Source organism: Oncorhynchus keta, chromosome 1 (assembly GCF_023373465.1).
Source record: "Oncorhynchus keta strain PuntledgeMale-10-30-2019 chromosome 1, Oket_V2, whole genome shotgun sequence".
NCBI classification, from domain to species: Eukaryota; Metazoa; Chordata; class Actinopteri; order Salmoniformes; family Salmonidae; genus Oncorhynchus; species Oncorhynchus keta.
Genome location: NC_068421.1, coordinates 87,472,151 through 87,491,407, shown reverse-complemented (window position 1 = coordinate 87,491,407; position 19,257 = coordinate 87,472,151). Strand labels below are relative to the sequence as shown.

The window sequence follows — 19,257 nt, the reverse complement described above, 5'->3', positions numbered from 1 at the left end:
GACGTCATACATGTTCTCGAATCACCCGTTCAGGAGATGAGGTAGTGGAAACTCAGCGAAGTGAAAAGAGACGTCAAGTGGTGTTTACTGGACGATAACAGAATCCCAAACGTCTGAAATTGAAACAAAATCCCCGTAGGTTTCTTTGATGATATAATCTTGCATTCTTCTATTACACTGACAATCAATGCCTGCCTATAGTCCTATACTGTAAAGTTCTCATTGATCTTCATTTGTAATTGCAGATGAACTTGGTGTAAATGGGGAAAGGAATGGGAAAAGGCATCATTGCTGATGCTGCAGTGGAAAAATACTTTGCTGACCTGAAAGCAAGCACATCTTACATCCTTGGACTTTTAGTTGGACAGGTGAGACATTTAGGCCTACTGTATGTAAGGGGACATGGTCCGTCTTTCTAATGTTAGGCTATCCAATGCAATATCATTTTATTTGATCAACATTTGTTTTGCTACAGGGGGAGTTTGTGGTGCATGCAGCGATGACCCCACTAAAGGAGGACAATCCTGGTGGCCTGATGAATGAGGATGACAAAGACTACATCCTAGATCACGCAGAACATGTGAGATTTATTGGAGAACATGCCTGAGAAATATGGAGGATTGTTTTTTCTGAAACGATCTTCTGTTGTACTGTGGTGTTATAGTGTTATGATATTCAAGTGTCTATGGTTTGGTTAATGACTCCTGCATTTTTCCTTTTGTTAAAGCTGAACCGCATGGTTCCTGGAGGACTGTCTGTGATGGGCATGTTTGTGGTCTCCCCGTCCCACCAGACCAAAGAGAGCCATATGAAAATGAGGCGGGTGAGGCAGGAATTTCTTCTTTGTCAAATTTCAAGCTTTTGTTTTTCTTAATTTTCTTTCTTTAGATGTTTTTGGTTTGATTGTCTATCTGATGATTTATCCATTTATCTGTATTCTGTCTCCATTTTCTCTGTTAGACTATGGCTGCTGTGGAGAATCGTGTATCCGAGGACAGGCTTTGGGGTTTCTCAGAGGAGGACACCAATGACAGAGTGATGCTTCATATCTGCTCCAACACCAACAAGTATCCTCTTACTCAGTCTCCACTGCTGATGACACACACACTCATCCACACACTCATCCACACACGCAGACACACACACTCATCCACACACTCATCCACACACGCAGACACACACACTCATCCACACACGCAGACACACACACACACATTCACACACGCAGACACACACACACATGTAGACACACGCAGACACACACACATCCACAGACGCAGACACACACACACACACACATGCAGACACACACACACGCCGACACATGCAGACACACACACTCTCACACACATGCAGACACACACGCAGACACACACACACATCCACACATGCAGTCACACACACGCAGACACACACAGAGACACACACACATATCCACAGACACACACGCAGACACACACATGCAGACACACACACACGCCGACACATGCAGACACACACACTCTCACACACATGCAGACACACACGCAGACACACACACACATCCACACATGCAGTCACACACACGCAGACACACACAGAGACACACACACATATCCACAGACACACACGCAGACACACACACGCAGACACACATGCAGACACACATCCACAGACAGACACGCGCAGACACACACACACATCCACATATGCAGACACACACATGCAGACACACACACGCAGACACACACACACACTGACACACATTCACATAACACAAAGACTAAAGAGAACACACTCTTTCTTAGCAATTTCATCACAGAGTGACTTGCTGGATTATGAACATTAAAGAACCTAGTGTGAGTACAAAGTTGAGATTTTCAACATTTTAATCATTCATTCATTTGCCTGTGTATTATCTTCTAACATCGCAATTCACTGCAAATCAAATCAAATTGTATTTGTCACATGTGCCGAATACAACAGGTATTACAGGGAAATGCTTACTTACAAGCCCTTAACCAACAACGCAGTTAGTGTTGATAAACGTTAACTTACTGCGTGATGTCTTCCAGAAATCTTCTAAATCTGCGACATGGAGTTACCTGCCGTGGATGACAGCGTTCTGGCCTGTTGCAGTCTGCCCCATGGACATCGACCTGATGTTCCCTATCAAGGACAAGACCCGCCACGGTCTGATGCAGGCCATGAAGGTAACCTAGGGGCCCAGTCAAAAGTAGTGCACTATATAGGGAATGTGGTGCCATTTTGGACAGAGGCCTAGTTTAATCATTATTATTGTTATATGTTTATTACACATTCAGTCTTTCACCACTACTTCTACTGACAAAGTGACAATACATCTTATCCGTGTTAGGATGGGATGATGAGGTGGGCAAAGAAGACTGAGGCCAGTGTTTGTCTCCTCAACAACAAAAATCTACCAGCTAAGACAAATTTGAACCCCCCAACTAAGGCAAGTTTGGTGTGGTGTGGTGTGGTGTGGTGTGGTGTGCAACTGAATATTGCAATGTCGTTGCTGACGATCCTTGTGAATGACAACTGTTTATGTCCTGTATGGTCTTTAGAGGAACAATTCACAAAGGATAAAGATTCAAGGTCAGATCTTCATCCCAACAGTAAGTGGGAATATGAATATTGAGAAGAAAAAAAAATTACTGCAAAAATCGGATTGTTTTCTTACATTGTAATGGATCAGTGTAACGGGCTCAAATCTGCTCCATATAGAGGTTCAGGTGAACCCACGTTGCAATCTCCTCTCTCTCTCTCTCTCTCTCTCTCTCTCTCTCTCTCTCTCGCTCTCTCTCTCTCTCTCTCTCTCTCTGGGTTATCTTGTAGACAGGGGGCAAGCTGGGGGAGAGGCCTTCCACTGCGTCAGTGCAGGTATGCAGCTGTATCCTGAGACTGAAGGGGAGTCTGGGGTGCAGAGCATACATGAACCCTGCAAGGACCACTGCCAAGACCACCACCATGGTAGGCAACTGTGGGCACCAATAAGTCCGGCAACCAGTATTTCAAACACTTGAGCTGCATCTCTGTGATGACTTTTTGATGACCTTGAGTCCATGTCACTCACAGTACATCAAGAGGGACATCATCAGGAGTGTCTACAACAGTGCCAAAAACTTCTTTGAACATCTGATAAATGATGAAAACTCAGGTAGGATACATTAATAGTTAGTTACCAGTGCAGTAGGTGTTAAATGGCCTTGAAATTCAATAATTAGTCCGCAGCTATGCCACTAGATGGCGATGGTTAGGCACTGTAGTTTTTCTTGTACTGTACACTCAACCAGCATCATTCATGACGATATGACAGAGGCTCTTGAGTAATTGTAAAATATGTAAAAACAATCTTTGACCTTCGTATATAAAACAGGTACGCATATATCTGTGTGCATGTGTGACCCTGCAGATATCCATGTATATGTCTGTGTGTGTGTGTCTATTTGCATGGTTGCATGTGTGTGTGTGTGTGTATGTGTGTGTGTTTGCATGTGTCTATGTGTGTGTGTCTCTATAGCGAAGGCATTCATGGGCTCCCAACCCTTGGCTAAGCGGGTGTTCTTCCTGGTTCCCGACACTGGCATCTCTCTGTGTGACTACATACTCTCCTCTGAGACAGAGGCAGCTGTCCAGGAGAGGGTAAGGGAGTGGGCAGGCTTCACCATCCCTGATGGGCAGCTCCATATCACCCAGCAGCTGGTACAGGGCAGGTTGGAGTGGCACCAAGGTAGGCTAGGTACTGGTTCAGCTCCGTCTATGCTGTCTGAAATAGAACCCAAATTCTCATAAAGTTGCCAAAAGATAATCTGCTGGTCAGATAGATGTCTTGATGTTCCTTGAAGGCGATAAGATATACTTGGCTGCATTTTGCAAAGTGAGTGTCAAATGTGACTTGATCACTATTCTAAGTAGGCCTACAGACAGGTCGGATAATGTCACAGCAGTAAATGTTGTTACCTCCTCGTTACATGCCTGTCGATCTGTCATCAACTTTATTCCTCTTGATGTCATGTTTTAAAATGCACGTAGGGCAGGCTATCAACAAATCGTCATATTCATAGATAATAGTTATATTCTTGTTCTATTCTATTATTTTTACTTTTGCCACTACCCGTGTCTACCTGCTGTTATAAGGTTCCTCCCGAGTTTCAGTTTCTGTCCCACCCATAGCATACTTCTCAATAAGATACCTGTGCCCTTTGTGACATGGTTACAGTGTGTGTTCAGATCTTGTTGTGACCTGTTTCATCTGTGTGGTTTACAGATGATTGAGCATCAGTATGGATTTTTTATATTTTTTTATATATATATATAAAAGACAAGCAGAAGAAAATAAATAGCTGAAGTCATTGATCTCCCCCAGGCATCAGATATGTGTTACAATAGAGAAGGTGGTTCCTCGCAGCCTTTCTGCCTGTAGTTTAGGACACATTTAGGAAGCAGGTAGGGCACAGGTAGGAAGCAGGTAGGCTGCAGGTAGGGCACAGGTAGGAAGCAGGTAGGCTGCAGGTAGGGCACAGGTAGGAAGCAGTTAGGAAGCCAGTAAGAAGCTGGTAGGAAGCCGATAGGAAGAAGTTAGGAAACAGAGTAAGTTGGGTGTCTAACGTCTTTTTATTCTGGTTGGAGATTCAGAGGAAGGCATGGACAGCACCTGGGTCCCGGTGTACAAGATCCAGCAGAGGCGCAAAATCACCATGGGTACGTTGTGATGCAGCATACCCTCTCTCTCTCGCCTTCCGTTTACTTGTCCCCTCTCCTCCATATTAGTCAGTACTCCTCTCCTCTGTGTTGTAGGTGTGGCAGTGGCTTCAGGAGTCTCCCTGGTGGCCTGTCTCATCTATAGTCTCTTCCTAGAAGAGTGAAGAGTGTCCCACGGAGTCAAGCGGTTCAATCCCAGGATCTGGCATGCAAAGGGCATCAGAACATCCCTGGGATTCCCATTTATTAAAGGGGCCTGTGCAATGACATGGAAGTTAAGATGTGTTTTTTCCATTTCTATTAACACATTCCAGTAACAGATGACAGTGTGTCTAGGAACACACTTCCTGGGTTCATTGTTAGAGGGGCCCATTCATATTTGCGGCGTGAGACAGCAAAGTCACGTGGAAGGAGCCATTTATTTTCACGTGAGATCAGAGCCACCAGCTGCTATAGTTTTACACTCTAACGGGAGCGTCATGCCCCATACCTCATGATGTGACGTCATCTTAGTGGGGTTTTGTGTGGGTCAACTAGAATGTTGCAGCTGGTGCCATGAATCAAAGCTCACAGCGCCAACTGAGAAACAACCTACCCAATAAACAGAGAGAGAGGGATGGGGGCGCTTATTATAACTACTGTAGGTAAATATTTGTGTTAACTAATCTCATTCTCGGAAGTCTCGGGTAATCAACAGTGCCTCTTCAAACTCAGGAGGCTGAAGAAATTTGGCTTGTTAACTAAAACTCTCACAAACCTTTACAGATGCACAATTGAGAGCATCCTGTTGGGCTGTATCACTGCCTGGTACGACAATTGCACCGCCCACAAACGCAGGGCTCTTCTGAGGGTGGTGCGGTTTGCACAACGCATCACCGGGGGCAAACTACCTGCCCTCCAGGACACCTACAGCACCCAATGTCACAGGAAGGCCAAACAGATCATCAAGGAGAACAACCACGCTATCATCCAGAAGGCGAGGTCAGTACAGGTACGTCAAAGCTGGGACGGAGAGACTGAAAAACAGCTTCTATCTCAAGGCCATCAGACTGTTAAACAGCCATCACCATCACAGACAGGCTGCTGCCTCCAGTACATACAGACTTGAAATCATTGGTCACTTTCGTAAATGGAACACTAGTCACTTTAATAATGTTTACATATCTTGCATTACTCATCTCCTGTATATATACTGTATAGCCTATGCGCTCTGACGTTACTCATCCATATATTTATATATTCTTATTCCATTCCTTTACTTAGATTTGCGTTTATTAGGTATATGCTGTGGAATTGTTAGATATTACTTGTTAGATATTGCTGCACTGTCAGAACTAGAAGCACAAGCATTTCATTATACTCACAATAACATCTGCTAACCATGTGTATGTGACCAATACATTTGATTTGATTTGATCTATAATGGGAATTCATGCATTGCCCACTGTCTAAACAAAAATGTAGCAATTGGCATAGCGCTACTGTGTTGACTTTATGGACGTTATAGATCTTATTTTGTTTGTGGCTAATATCTGTCTTAGCCCTTCCATGAGGCACTTGATGTTTTCTCTCAACACTGCTACAGGCCACAGGCTTACATTGCACTCCTGAACCCTGACATCAACAACAACCACCTCAGATACACAACACTTACTGTAGGCTATTTATTATACAGTATATATGACTTGCAGCTACAGTAAAATTCTGTCTGTGGCCACATCACATACCGAAACTCTGTGGTTACTGTGAGCATGGGGCAAGTGGTGACAGGCCTGTCCAGACTCCAGACAGACACAGAGAGGATATTTTTGCTACTAGGCCCAGCCGCCACCCATGCGATGCAACGGTCGCCGCAGTGAGCAGAAGATGTTGTCAGTCTGGTGGGACTGTGTTGTTACATGCTTAAGGAACCACGGGCAGGAGAAGCACCAGGTTGCATGAAAGGAAAGCTCCAGGGGGAGGTTTCAGTGAGGCGTGATAGGGGTTAGACACACCACTGGTTGTGGAGACGTGAAAGACAGTCTCCCTTAAAGGTTACCCTGGTTACCCTGGGCCATGTGTAGTCTGTAACAGGATCACTTGTATTTTAAACCTAAGAGGAAATATGACAGTGTGTCACAGTTCACAGTATTCTGCTGTTGGCCTGACGAACACTCACTCGCTGGCCGGTGCCTGACGAACACTCACTCGCTGGCCGGTGCCTGACGAACACTCACTCGCTGGCCGGTGCCTGACGAACACTCACTCGCTGGCCGGTGCCTGACGAACGCTCACTCGCTGGCCGGTGCCTGGCGAACGCTCACTCGCTGGCCGGTGCCTGACGAACGCTCACTCGCTGGCCGGTGCCTGACGAACGCTCACTCGCTGGCCGGTGCCTGATGAACGCTCACTCGCTGGCCGGTGCCTGACGAACACTCACTCACTGGCCGGTGCCTGACGAACACTCACTCACTGGCCGGAGCCTGATGAACGCTCACTCGCTGGCCGGTGCCTGACGACCACTCACTCGCTGGCCGGTGCCTGATGAACACTCACTCGCTGGCCGGTGCCTGACGAACACTCACTCACTGGCCGGTGCCTGGGATGTATGTAATAAGACTAAAGATTTCCTGGGGTAACAATGTAAGAAATAATACATGAAAAAACAAAATACTGCATAGTTTCCTAAGAACGCGAAGCGAGGCGACCGCCTCTGTCGGTGCCATTTTCAGAGTTTCAGAGTTATTGTTCCCAGCACAAGGTGCACCTGTGTAATGATCATGCTATTTAATCAGCTTCTTGATATGTCACACCTGTCAGGTGGATGGATTGTCTTGGCAAAGGACAAGTGCTCACTAACAGGGATATAAACAAATGTGTTCACAGAATATGAGAGAAATAAGCTTTTTTTTTTGCATATGGAACATAAAATGTTGGTCCCATGTTTCAGCTCATGAAACATGGGACCAACATTTTACATGTTGTGTTTATATTTGTGTTCGGTGTATTTGCAATTTCATGTTTGTAAGGAAATACTCTTGATTTGGACCCGTTCTCTCTAAATGTATTTTTTTTTATTGGAGGCTAGCTAGACGCAACCAATCATCATTGTCTCGAGTACCTGTAGCTCACCTTTAGCAGCAGCGCCCAGAGAGAGAGAGAGGAGAAGCCAGGCCAAACAGCCACAGAGGCTTGTGACTTCATCCTATAAGACGATTAGAACACCTGATCAGCTAGAAGAGATCACTGTGATCACACGGACCCTCTCATCATAACATAACATTGTGGATTATATTCTGGAATGTGGAATGTCTGGCATTGTTCTGACTGTATGTTTCGTCACCATGCTGTGACACACAGGAGGCTGGTGGCACCTTAATTAGGGAGGACAGGCTTGTGCTAATGACTTGAGCGGTATCAGTGGAACGGTATAAAATACATCAAACACATGGTTTCCATGGTTTCCAGGTGTTTGATACCATTATTATGAGCCGTCCTCCCCTCAGCAGCCTTGTGTGAGTTACATCAAAAGATCAAGGTCAGGTTTTTGATTGTTGATTTTACATGACAGATGTGACAGATTTTCTGCATTCTTAGGATATGTTTTCCTAACACAGTGGGGTCAGACTGTTAAAACTTAGGCCTACATGAATAAGAATAAATGCTACAGTATTGGCTCCTCAACAGAAAAGGGTGCACCATGCAAACCTGTTGAACATCTGGGTCCCTGGTTGGAATGTGGAGACTGCTGCCAACCTCAATTAAAGGGCCAATGAGCTTTTGTTTTCTTTCTTAGTTATGAACTTGTTCTACACTCACAGCACACCAGAATCCAGTACCTTCTATCTTCATCATAGTAAACCCCTCTTTTGTTCCCGTAATTCTGGGTTCAGCCACAGTTCAGACCACAGTTCAACCAGAAGCACGCTTCCAGCAGTTCCATGTGCACGCATGTGCTTCTGTCAGTTTCCACTGAGTAGGAAGCACCGTAATTGAATTTATGACATATCAAATTGTGGGTAAATAATGAACGTCGGTGCTTGAATAACTTTTATGTTTTTCTTTTTTTTTCATATCTATGCGTGAACTTTTCAACCTGTGCTGGGGTCAGAGCAGAGTCATTTCTGTGCAGTGAACTTTTCAACCTGTGCTCGGGTCACAGCAGAGTCATTTCTATGCTGTAGTTATGTATGTGGCAAGGTTGTTCAACGTGTGAGAGCCTGCCACTCAAACTAAACCCAGGACGAGAGAGAGACTCAACGAGAGGGAGGAGGCCTCCTCATCTGTCTGTCTGTCTGTCTGATTCTCTGGGTTCATTATTCTTCTTCTCTGCATTAAGAGCCTGGAGTACTGGAGTTATATCACATTAGAACTTACTTGATAAAATGTTATGCTGTGATCTGCAAAATCTGCATGTCTGGCATAGAATCAATTGGACTTAAAACTCTCCCAATGGCTTGAACTATTATTTAGTCATTATTGAAGACAAGCCAGCATTTATGTTCTCTATACCAGCTTATATAGATGCCTTTCAATACACAATTTACATTACAGTTACCCAGTCTTTCTCAATGCAAACAAGTGTCAATATCTAGCACTACGTTGCCAGTGGAATCAACTAAATCCCACAACAACCGCTCAAAAAACAGCAATGTTTCCTAGACAACTGAGTGGGATGTTTCCATGATGACTTTATGTCACTTCTTCCAAAGGACACACAGGAAACAGAATCCCGAGGTGATGTTTAAATGGTTCATGTAACAGGCCGCTTGTCAATGGCTTTTCCAGATAAGTGTGTGGAACTACTGCACTGGCTATGTAGCATTTTCTAAAATCAGTTGGCAAGTTAGTCTTAGTTGACACATGGATCATTTTCAAAATGTTCGAACAATGTTACAAAATTCATTAATGAGCAATTGAATGACACGTTTGGTTTGTTATGTTTTTTCATGTTATTCATGTTTTGTTTTATTAAATATTATAGAAGCTTACAGCGTTTGTAAATACCTAAAATAAATATGTAATTTAACCTTGAAAAAAAGATCATTCTAAAGACTTGAAAATATAACATATATATAATATATTAAATATTACCCAGAAACACCATAGGCTGGTGTCCTGGACCCAGAGTAATCCTAATCAGAATCGGCCCAATATGTGATATCATGTTTTCCCCCTTTCATACATGGAGCCTAATAATAGATCAACTTTGGCTCCCAACAATAAGTTAACTGGAACGGTCCTTTTCTAGTAGGAATGCAAACCCTAATCCACATCAGGTACACAGGCCACCCATACTCAGGCTGCTGAGGTTTCTTTCCTAGATGAACATTGAAATGATCCCTTATTTAGGGAATGGACTCCTTCTACAGTACGCTCAGGCCCCTCTAGTGCAGTCAACCCAGTCTGTGTGCGTCTGCTACTTTGTTACACAAAACAAGCATCAATCCATCACAAAACCATATCCTCCTCCACACACTTCCCTCCTTCAACCCCACCAACCCTTTATCACTCCACCACACCATAAACCCCTGTCCTCCATCTCCTCCTCCACACACCTCTCTTCCACAACCCCTTCACTCCACTGCCTCCACATCCACGGCTGCCTCCTCCTCCTCTCCCCCAACGACTAAATCTTTCTCCGGCAGCAGGCCGTAGCCGTTGAGGAAAGCCTCCACGTCGGTGGCGAAGAACTCCTCGTTGAAGTGCTGGTTGGTGGCCAGGAAGTTACCCAACAGCTCGCCAGCCTTATACACCAGCATGGTGGGCAGGACGTCATCAGTGAAGCGCTCCCCCGCACCAGTCACTCCAGCGTCGATCCTGCAAAACTTGACGCTAGTGTACTCAGTGGCCAGGCAGTCCAGGCAGGAGTTGAGCGCATCGCAACCTTTGATCCCCTCCTTGTAGATGTGCACCACCACCACGGTGAGCCGGTGCTCCTTCTCAATGACCTCCAGAAATGCCTCGCCGCTTTCCAGCTCGTACACGCCCTCGAACTTGGGACCGAAGCTGAGGCGCTCGTGCATCTCCTGCATGCACTGCTTGCGGTACTTCTTCATGCACTTCTCGTCATCCTCCTTAATCAGCTCATACTCCTGTACACTCATCTGAAACCATGACAACAAACAAAGAATGATTTGCAGTTTATTGATCGTCACACTGTTTTGTTTGCTGTGTACAATAACATTACAAAGACAGTCATGTCTTGTCCTGTTTTTAGCTCAGTGAAGTCAGTTAGTTTACACAGCACACCTGTTTAGACTCACACCTGAGTATCTTAGCCATCTGTATAGAGAGACCTAGCCTGGGTGTTCAATTGACCGATCCAAGATACTGGAAAGGGACACTTAAGTGAACTCATTTAAGGAGTACTTTTGTCAGCATGTGTGGTTCTGTTTCTGTTTTTTTGGACCATAGAAATACACATTAAACTGTGCTGTAACCTAATCTAATCCCACCTTGCGGTTCAGGCTTCCCCTGCCGTCGTCTTTGGGCCTGTGTGGGGAGGACATCTGCCTGAGCAGCTCTCTCTTCTGGGGGGGCAGGGACTCCTGGTCCATGCTCTCAAGCTTAAACCTCCTCCAGTCATTGATCACTCCCTTTGGGCCTGAAAAAAGAACAGGACAATGGTCATTCATTTGTGGTCATATGGAACTATTGTAAGCTTCAGACTCCTGTCTTGTCATCCTCAATGGTTTGTAATGTTTGTAGTCCTACTGCCTTGACATGGTGTGCCAAATTGACACAGAATTTCAGGACAGTATATTCTTGATGTCATGTGCCATGACCACCAAAATAGGATTTATACATGGCGTCAGCCATTTTTGTTTGGGGCTGTGACTCAGATGAACACAGCAGACTGTGTGTGTGTGTGTGTGTGTGTGTGTGTGTGTGTGTGTGTGTGTGTGTGTGTGTGTGTGTGTGTGTGTGTGTGTGTGTGTGTGTGTGTGTGTGTGTGTGTGTGTGTGTGTGTGTGTGTGCGTGCGTGAGTCTCTGTGTGTGTGTGTGTGTGTGTGTGTGTGTGTGTGTGTGTGTGTGTGTGTGTGTGTGTGTGTGTGTGTGTGTGTGTGTGTGTGTGTGTGTGTGTGTGTGTGTGTGTGTGTGTGTGTGTGTGTGTGTGTGTGTGTGTGTGTGATTGGCAGATGTACAATGTGCAGTGCTGGATGGGTTGGCCCGCCCTCCGATGGATTATGGCCTAAACTAGACGCTTAAGGCTGTCTTCTAATTGCACCTTGGTTGCGTAGGAGCAGGTAGGAAAGTAGCTTAGAGCGTGTGTCAAAGTGCCAGAACACCACAGAGCTCTGTGTTTCTCTTCAACCTGCTACTAATATTGCTTATCCCTTTCTAGTTTGGCTGGCTGCTCCTCGGCTGTATGCTGTATTTGACCTGGCCCCTATTTAAAGGAATAATGCTATATATCCTATCAGGCTTGCTGTGGAAAGGCAGACAGACTGTTGCCGCTGTCTTATATTGGTCTGATCTCAGATAGACCTAAATGTTCTAAGGATGAACTGTAACTGTACAAGACACCACCTCCACACTTTAATCACACACTCACACACACACACACACACACACACACACACACACACACACACACACACACACACACACACACACACACACACACACACACACACACACACACACACACACACACATTAGCCTCATCCTCACCTGTGTGGGTGACGTTGGCCTCCTCTTCATCGACGTTTCCAGACATTATGTTTGAGAGTTAGCTGTTGGGAACAGAACACAGGAGGGGAGGGGATGTTTTAAAACTCTCTCAGAACCTAAACCATCATTTGTTGAACAAAAGGAACATTGTGACAATAAAGCTCAAGATCATTCAGGATTATCATATTTTGCAGTTCGGCCATTTGGAGGGGTGTTTAGTGTGCTCGTGGCCAAAAGTGACAGCTGAGCTAGTACATGTTGACACCATATAATCCTTTTTGGGACTGAGGGCCATTGGTATCAGACAGTATGACTGCTCTACCTATTTCAATGCTGTGATCCCCAAATAATCGTAGCTCCCAAAACCAAATCTCAGTCTGTCAAGAGAGACTAGTCCCCCAATAACATTATGTAATCAAGCGTGTTTGAAAAGGTTCTGGCCCTGTATGCCCATAGAGCTTTCCTGGAAAGGCTAATCAAGTTAATGTGGTTTGAATGGATTACTCTGGTATCCGATCCCTCTTGTTAGTGGTTGGCACATGAGGGTTAGATTCTCTCTGGATTGTTAGTCATGGAAAGGAGGAGGGGATAATGGAAAGGAGGAGGGGCTAATGGAAAGGAGGAAGGGTCTAAGGTGCCATTTCTGGGAAAAAACTGGAAAACCAACAGCCACAAGACCGATTTTTAGACTTAAATGTATCCTTTTAAGTGCTTTAACAAAATCATCACGTTTTAAAACGTTTTTCTCTTTTGTCTCTCTCTCTCCTGTAAACCTCTCTATAGAGATGTTAACCAGATTTTAACCAGGACACCATATAGTCTAACCTGTGACTGACAGAGTTACACTGACTTTCCAACTGACAGATCACCCACCCCAGAGTTACACTGATTTTCCAACTGACAGATCACCCACCCCAGAGTTACACTGATTTTCCAACTGACAGATCACCCAACCCAGAGTTACACTGATTTTCCAACTGACAGATCACCCACCCCAGAGTTACACTGATTTTCCAACTGACAGATCACCCAACCCAGAGTTACACTGATTTTCCAACTGACAGATCACCCACCCAAGAGTTACACTGCCTTTCCAAGGCATTCCTTCTTCCCTTGTGTGCGAGGACACTGAGGTAAAGCTTGCGGTTGGGCTCGTACAGTGTTGCTTACACTAAACCAATACGTCAATGGATTCAACTGACTCCAGTGTTTTGATCTTAGCACACCACACACAATATCCCTCCTTCCTGTAGGCCTATCCAACAGCCTACCACAAGGACGGATGTCTCCATGGCAACCCCCCCAACCCCCAGCTCTAAGGGTCCAGGCTATGCAGGTATTAGCCCTGATGCACTCCTCTTTAATGATTCATCTCCCTGATTGGAGTAGTGAAGTCCTTCGAACTTTAGTGAGTCCACAGCCCCATGTAGCATGATGAGCCATTTATAAAGAACATCTGTAAAGAACCAACTGATTGCAGCATTACCGCAGAAATGGAGGAGGCAAGTGGAAATGGGAGGTGGTAAGGAACTTGTCTGTCTGCCCTACATTAAGGACCAACATTCGCTAAAGTCAAATCTGATAAATAAAAAAGTATACCAGTTTAAGTTGAGGAAGAAAAAATTGGCAGCTGCACCATACAAGTTGCAAAATATTTGGGAGGAGATTATTGATGTACCGATTCCATGGCACATGGTTTATGAACTGATACATAAAACGACGCCGGATTCAAAATGTAGAGTTTTTCAATATAAATGACTATACAAAATGCTTGCAACCATTCCAGCTCTGCAGGTTTTGCTGCGAAGAGACAGATCACTTATTTTGGTAATGCCGATATGTAGCTAGTTTTTGATCGCAGGTTCAGGAATGGCTGAAAAGATGCTTGGCGCTAACTCTGCAAATAGCACTGCTGAGTTAGCGCCACTGCTGGGGGATTTGATACGTCACAATCAATCGATCAATAATATAATTGTACTCTTTGCAAAGGTGTTTATCTTTCATTTAAAATCTGTAGAAACATTGAAAACAGAAATGTTCAGAACTTTTGTGAAACATCACATTTAAAAAATCTATGGCAAATAGAAATAAAAACCGGATGTTCTTCAGAGATAGATAGGAGTGGTTGAGGGGAGCTAAAGGCTGGGACTTGACCGTGAAATGTATGTAGTATGTATAAGCTGGAAGTGGAAGCCTATTGTTGTCCATTAGTTTACTCCAATTAGGGGAGGGGTGGTAGGGTTAGGGGAAAACAATAAAGAAGGAAAATAAACTCAGCAAAAATAGAAACGTCCTCTCACTGTCAACTGTGTTTATTTTCAGCAAACTTAACATGTGTAAATATTTGTATGTATATAATAAGGTTCAACAACTGAGACATAAACTGAACAAGTTCCACAGACATGTGACAAACAGAAATGGAATAATGTGTCCTTGAACAAAGGGGGGTCAAAATCAAAAGTAACAGTCAGTATCTGTTGTGGCCACCAGCTGCATTAAGTACTGCAGTGCATCTCCTCCTCATGGATTTGCCAGTTGTTGCTGTGAGATGTTATGCCACTCTTCCCCCAAGGCACCTGCAAGTTCCCGGACATTTCTGGGGGGGAATGGCCCTAGCCCTCACCATCCGACCCAACAGGTCCCAGACGTGTTCAATGGGATTGAGATCCGGGCTGAGATTGAGATTGCCTGTAATGACAACAAGCTCAGTCCGATGATGCTGTGACACACCGCCCCAGACCATGACGGACCCTCCACTTCCAACTCGATCCCGCTCCAGAATACAGGCCTCAGTCATTCCTTCAACGCTAAACGCGAATCCGACCATCACCCCTGGTGAGACAAAACTATGACTTGTCATTGAAGAGCACTTTTTGTCAGTCCTGTCTGGTCCAGCAACAGTGGGTTTGTGCCCATAGGCAACATTGTTGCCAGTAATGTCTGCCTTACAACAGGTCTCCAAGCCCTCAGTCCAACCTCGCTCAGCCTATTGCAGACAGTCTGAGCACTGATGGAGGGATTGTGCATTCCTTGTGTAACTCGGGCAGTTGTCGTTGCCATCCTGTACCTCCGTTGTGATGTTCGGATGTACCAATCCTGTGCAGGTGTTGTTACACGTGGTCTGCCACTGCAAGGACAATCAGCTGTCCATCCTGTCTCACTGTCTTAGGTGTCTCACAGTACAGACATTGCAATTTATTGCCCTGGCCACATTTGCAGTCCTCATGCCTCCTTGCAGCATGCCTAGGGTACATTCACATAGTTGAGCAGGTACTTTTGGTGTTTTTCAGAGTCAGTAGAAAGGCCTCTTTAGTGTCCTAAGTTATCATAACTGTGACCTTAATTGCAAGTCTTAAACAAGGTGCACATTCATGAATTGTTTGTTTTGTTACCTTTATTTAACTAGGCAAGTCAGTTAAGAACAAATTCTTATTTTCAATAATGGCCTAGGAACAGTGGGTAAACTGCCTTATTCAGAAAGACAGATTTTTACCTTGACAACTGGGGGATTTGATCTTGCAACCTTGCGGTTACTAGTCCAACACTCTAACCACTAGGCTACCTGGTTCATTTAACAAGTATGGGGAACAGTGTTTAAACTCTTTGCAATGAAGATATATGAAGTTATTTAGATTTTTACAAATTATCTTTAAAAAGACAGGGTCCTGATAAAGGGAAGTTTATTTTTTTGCTGAGTTTATATAAAACAAATATACTGTATATATCTAAAATTATAGATACGGTATATTTACAGAAAAAAATATATGGAGGATTGGAAATGATGCAGACAATGACATAGATTGTGTTTTTTATCAATCTGCTAAAGCTGAAAAGAAAACGTCTGTGTGTGTACCAATGCATTTATGGTAGATTGGATAAGAGCGTCTGCCAAATGACTCACATGTTTATGTAATGGTACCTATACCAATAGGTTACTGTACACCGATAAACAGTTTATTTAACCATAGATGTTCAGCACCACAAACACATACCGTCCTATATTACAAACAGCAAAATATCAGATCTGGGCCCGTATTTAAACAGTGTCTCAGAGGACGAGTGCTGATCTAGGATCAGATACCCCGCCGTCCATCTAATCGTTTCCATTATTATCTAAACGGCAAATCTGACTCTTGGGGGAAATCCGACCCGAGTTAAGCTCACGTAAATGGAACTACCTTTTGATGCACTTTTCTCTATGTATATTCTGACCTTGAACTGAAGCGTGAGGTTAGCATGCTTTTCACCTTCTATTCATTTGGGGTTGGAGATCAAAAGAAGGAAGGTGTGGTCGGAGATGTGTCTACAGATACGCCGTATTCTAACCTCGACGTAATTCTACTATCTTTACACACTATGAAACGATGAATATGGTCAGGCGACCTGTTGATTGAAATAACACCATTTTACATGCACTGTAATTTGTAAATTACAAGTTGTTAAGTTGTTTAATTTTACCTTAATTTAACTAGGCAAGACAGTTAAAAAAATGAATTCTTTTTTACAATGACAATCTACTGCAGCAAAATCCAGACACCCTATGGGACTCCCAATCACGGCTGGATGTGATACAGCCTGGATTTGAACCAGGTACTGTAGTGACGCCTCTTACACTGAGATGCAGTGCCTTAGACCACTAGGGAGCCCTATGTAAATGAGTAATCTATTTGGATAATGGGATTGTAAATATATATTACAATTGTTTTAGATCTAGTTTACCTTATAATCGCTGGAGACAAATGTGAAACCAGTCATATTGCAAGGAACTGAAGCATATACACACAGCACCTTTTCCACAGTAAGTTTATGAAATGCTGGCCTTGTAACTTGGGATGAAATGTGGAGACCCAAGCTATATGCTTCTGTAGCCATGCACCAATGACAGTATAGCTCCAAACTTACCCAGTTGATTTATGATTTCTACAATGTTTTGATTAAATGCCCAGACTTTTTACTGTATTTTTTACAATTTGTATCTTGTTAGATATTAACTGCTATCAGTAGTCACAGTCATGTATACCTACTTACATTTATAACTGTCACTTTAGTGTTAGTTTCCTTACATTTATAACTGTCACTTTAGTGTTAGTTTCCTTACATTTATAACTGTCACTTTAGTGTTAGTTTCCTTACATTTATAACTGTCACTTTAGTGTTAGTTTCCTTACATTTTGCATCATTCCATTCCATCGTTAGCTTACCTTTCTTTCCTCTGTCACGTTCATGTGGTTGTTCCTGTGGATCAATAGCAGTAGTGGATCATATCAGGCTAACATATTTCAAGTAATAATTTGGGACATGTAGCCTATTTGAATCATTATGGAAGCAGGACATACGTATCAGTTTAAACCTGGACCCTGGTACACGGTTCACAACTACTGGACAGTTGTCATCACACTTCCCTGATTAGTGAGGATTATTAGGGTAGATTTATAAGAATACTGTTCCACCGCTATTGTACACTTTTCTAAACTTACAATATTTAATGGATTGAACAATTGAATATGGTAATTATCAGAATGAATCAAACCACTGTATTTTTGATTCACCAATATATTTGTGCACAAAGGCTCTCCGAACAAGTTGTTTTAGTTATTATTCATAAACAATTTCCTAACCCTAAATAATATACAAGGTCAGAGAATTTTTATATCTTCCAATTGGTGCTGAAAAGTAGACGAATATGCATATATTTAGATGGCTTTCTTTCACGCTAATATTCTGAATCTGTTCTCTCCATATTTTCTAGTGAGTCTGTCGAGAAAATTCTAATTAAAGGTGCACCAAATTTAAAGGGATGGATTAAAAATCAACAAACTAAAAACCCTATGGAATGAAAACGCAAATGGGAGGATTTCTAGCAGTTAAATGACATTTATTCAGTGTGCAAGGGAACCACACCTGCATAAGGTAGGTTTGAATAACAACTACTGAGAAGTGCGTAGGAAAGGCTTGCATAGGACAGACATACGTTTGTCTGAATCGGGCTCTTTGTGAATATTGGCCACGAAAATATAAATAATTGTATTAATTATTAAACCATACATGTCGTTCTTTAACTCACCTCATCTCCTGGGTCGAAAACCCCCCAAAATATACAAAATAAAAACAAACTCAAAAAATCCAAGTGCCGCCCAAATAAAAATCATATATAAGCACATGAGTTTCCTTCATTTGAGCTCCAACACTGTCTGTCTGTTTTCCTCCACCTCATCTCCCGAGGGAAAAAACTCCAACACAATACAAAATAGTAGAAAGTAAAAATAATCTAATGACCAACCACATAAAAATGAGTTCCCTTTATATGGGATCCAACACCACAAATGATATAGTGTTTTTCTCTGTTTTACTCTACCAGCGAAACTATATGTAATGTTGTGTCCAGCTGGAGCAGCCTGCTACATTTTATATTTAATGAATTAATTCAATCAATCAATTGATTACTATCTCACCAGGGTCTCTTTACCCAGAAAATACATGAGTAGAATGAAGTTAGTCCAACATCACAACACGTTTGTCCACCCATCTATCTATACCAAGCTGCAGAGTCAAAGACTGGCCTCATAAGTCCCTGGAATCAGGTATTTATCCACGGCTCTGTCCTTACCTGTGAGCCTACGGTCACAATGAAGCACTTCCTCTGTTGTCGTCAGCTTCTTTCACACTGGACTGTGGTCAGTCACACAACCGGGATGTCTAATGCTGTGAATAGAGTGGGGTCCGACGCTGTGTGTGTGTGTGTGTGTGTGTGTGTGTGTGTGTGTGTGTGTGTGTGTGTGTGTGTGTGTGTGTGTGTGTGTGTGTGTGTGTGTGTGTGTGTGTGTGTGTGTGTGTGTGTGTGTGTGTGTGTCAGCCAATCACTAGGCCTGAGGGAGATTTGAGAGAAGGTGCTCTGGG

At 43.5% G+C, this 19,257-nt stretch overlaps 2 protein-coding genes across 3 annotated transcripts; one reads left to right on the top strand and one right to left on the bottom strand.

Annotated features, from left to right (window-relative positions):
- Positions 1 to 243: 243 nt before the first annotated feature.
- On the top strand, positions 244 to 7,484 carry LOC118376839 (protein odr-4 homolog). Its single transcript, XM_052523981.1, has 13 exons — positions 244 to 368; positions 476 to 580; positions 728 to 823; positions 961 to 1,067; positions 1,802 to 1,838; positions 2,055 to 2,192; positions 2,357 to 2,455; positions 2,568 to 2,618; positions 2,839 to 2,973; positions 3,079 to 3,160; positions 3,524 to 3,733; positions 4,633 to 4,704; positions 4,801 to 7,484. The coding sequence occupies exons 1-13, from the start codon at positions 261 to 263 to the stop codon at positions 4,866 to 4,868; spliced, it is 1,308 nt and encodes a 435-aa protein (XP_052379941.1). The 5' UTR covers positions 244 to 260; the 3' UTR covers positions 4,869 to 7,484.
- Positions 7,485 to 9,602: 2,118 nt separating this feature from the next.
- pdcb (phosducin b) lies at positions 9,603 to 19,071 on the bottom strand. 2 transcript variants are annotated; one of them, XM_035763631.2, is made up of 4 exons: positions 18,968 to 19,071; positions 12,361 to 12,422; positions 11,142 to 11,290; positions 9,603 to 10,790 (listed from the first exon to the last, which is right to left on the bottom strand). In XM_035763631.2, the coding sequence occupies exons 2-4, from the start codon at positions 12,404 to 12,406 to the stop codon at positions 10,260 to 10,262; spliced, it is 726 nt and encodes a 241-aa protein (XP_035619524.1). In that variant the 5' UTR covers positions 12,407 to 12,422; positions 18,968 to 19,071; the 3' UTR covers positions 9,603 to 10,259. The 2 variants fall into 2 exon arrangements, with proteins under 2 accessions (XP_035619524.1, XP_035619525.1); XM_035763632.2 differs by lacking the exon at positions 18,968 to 19,071 and adding an exon at positions 18,425 to 18,611.
- Between the last annotated feature and the right edge of the window lie 186 nt (positions 19,072 to 19,257).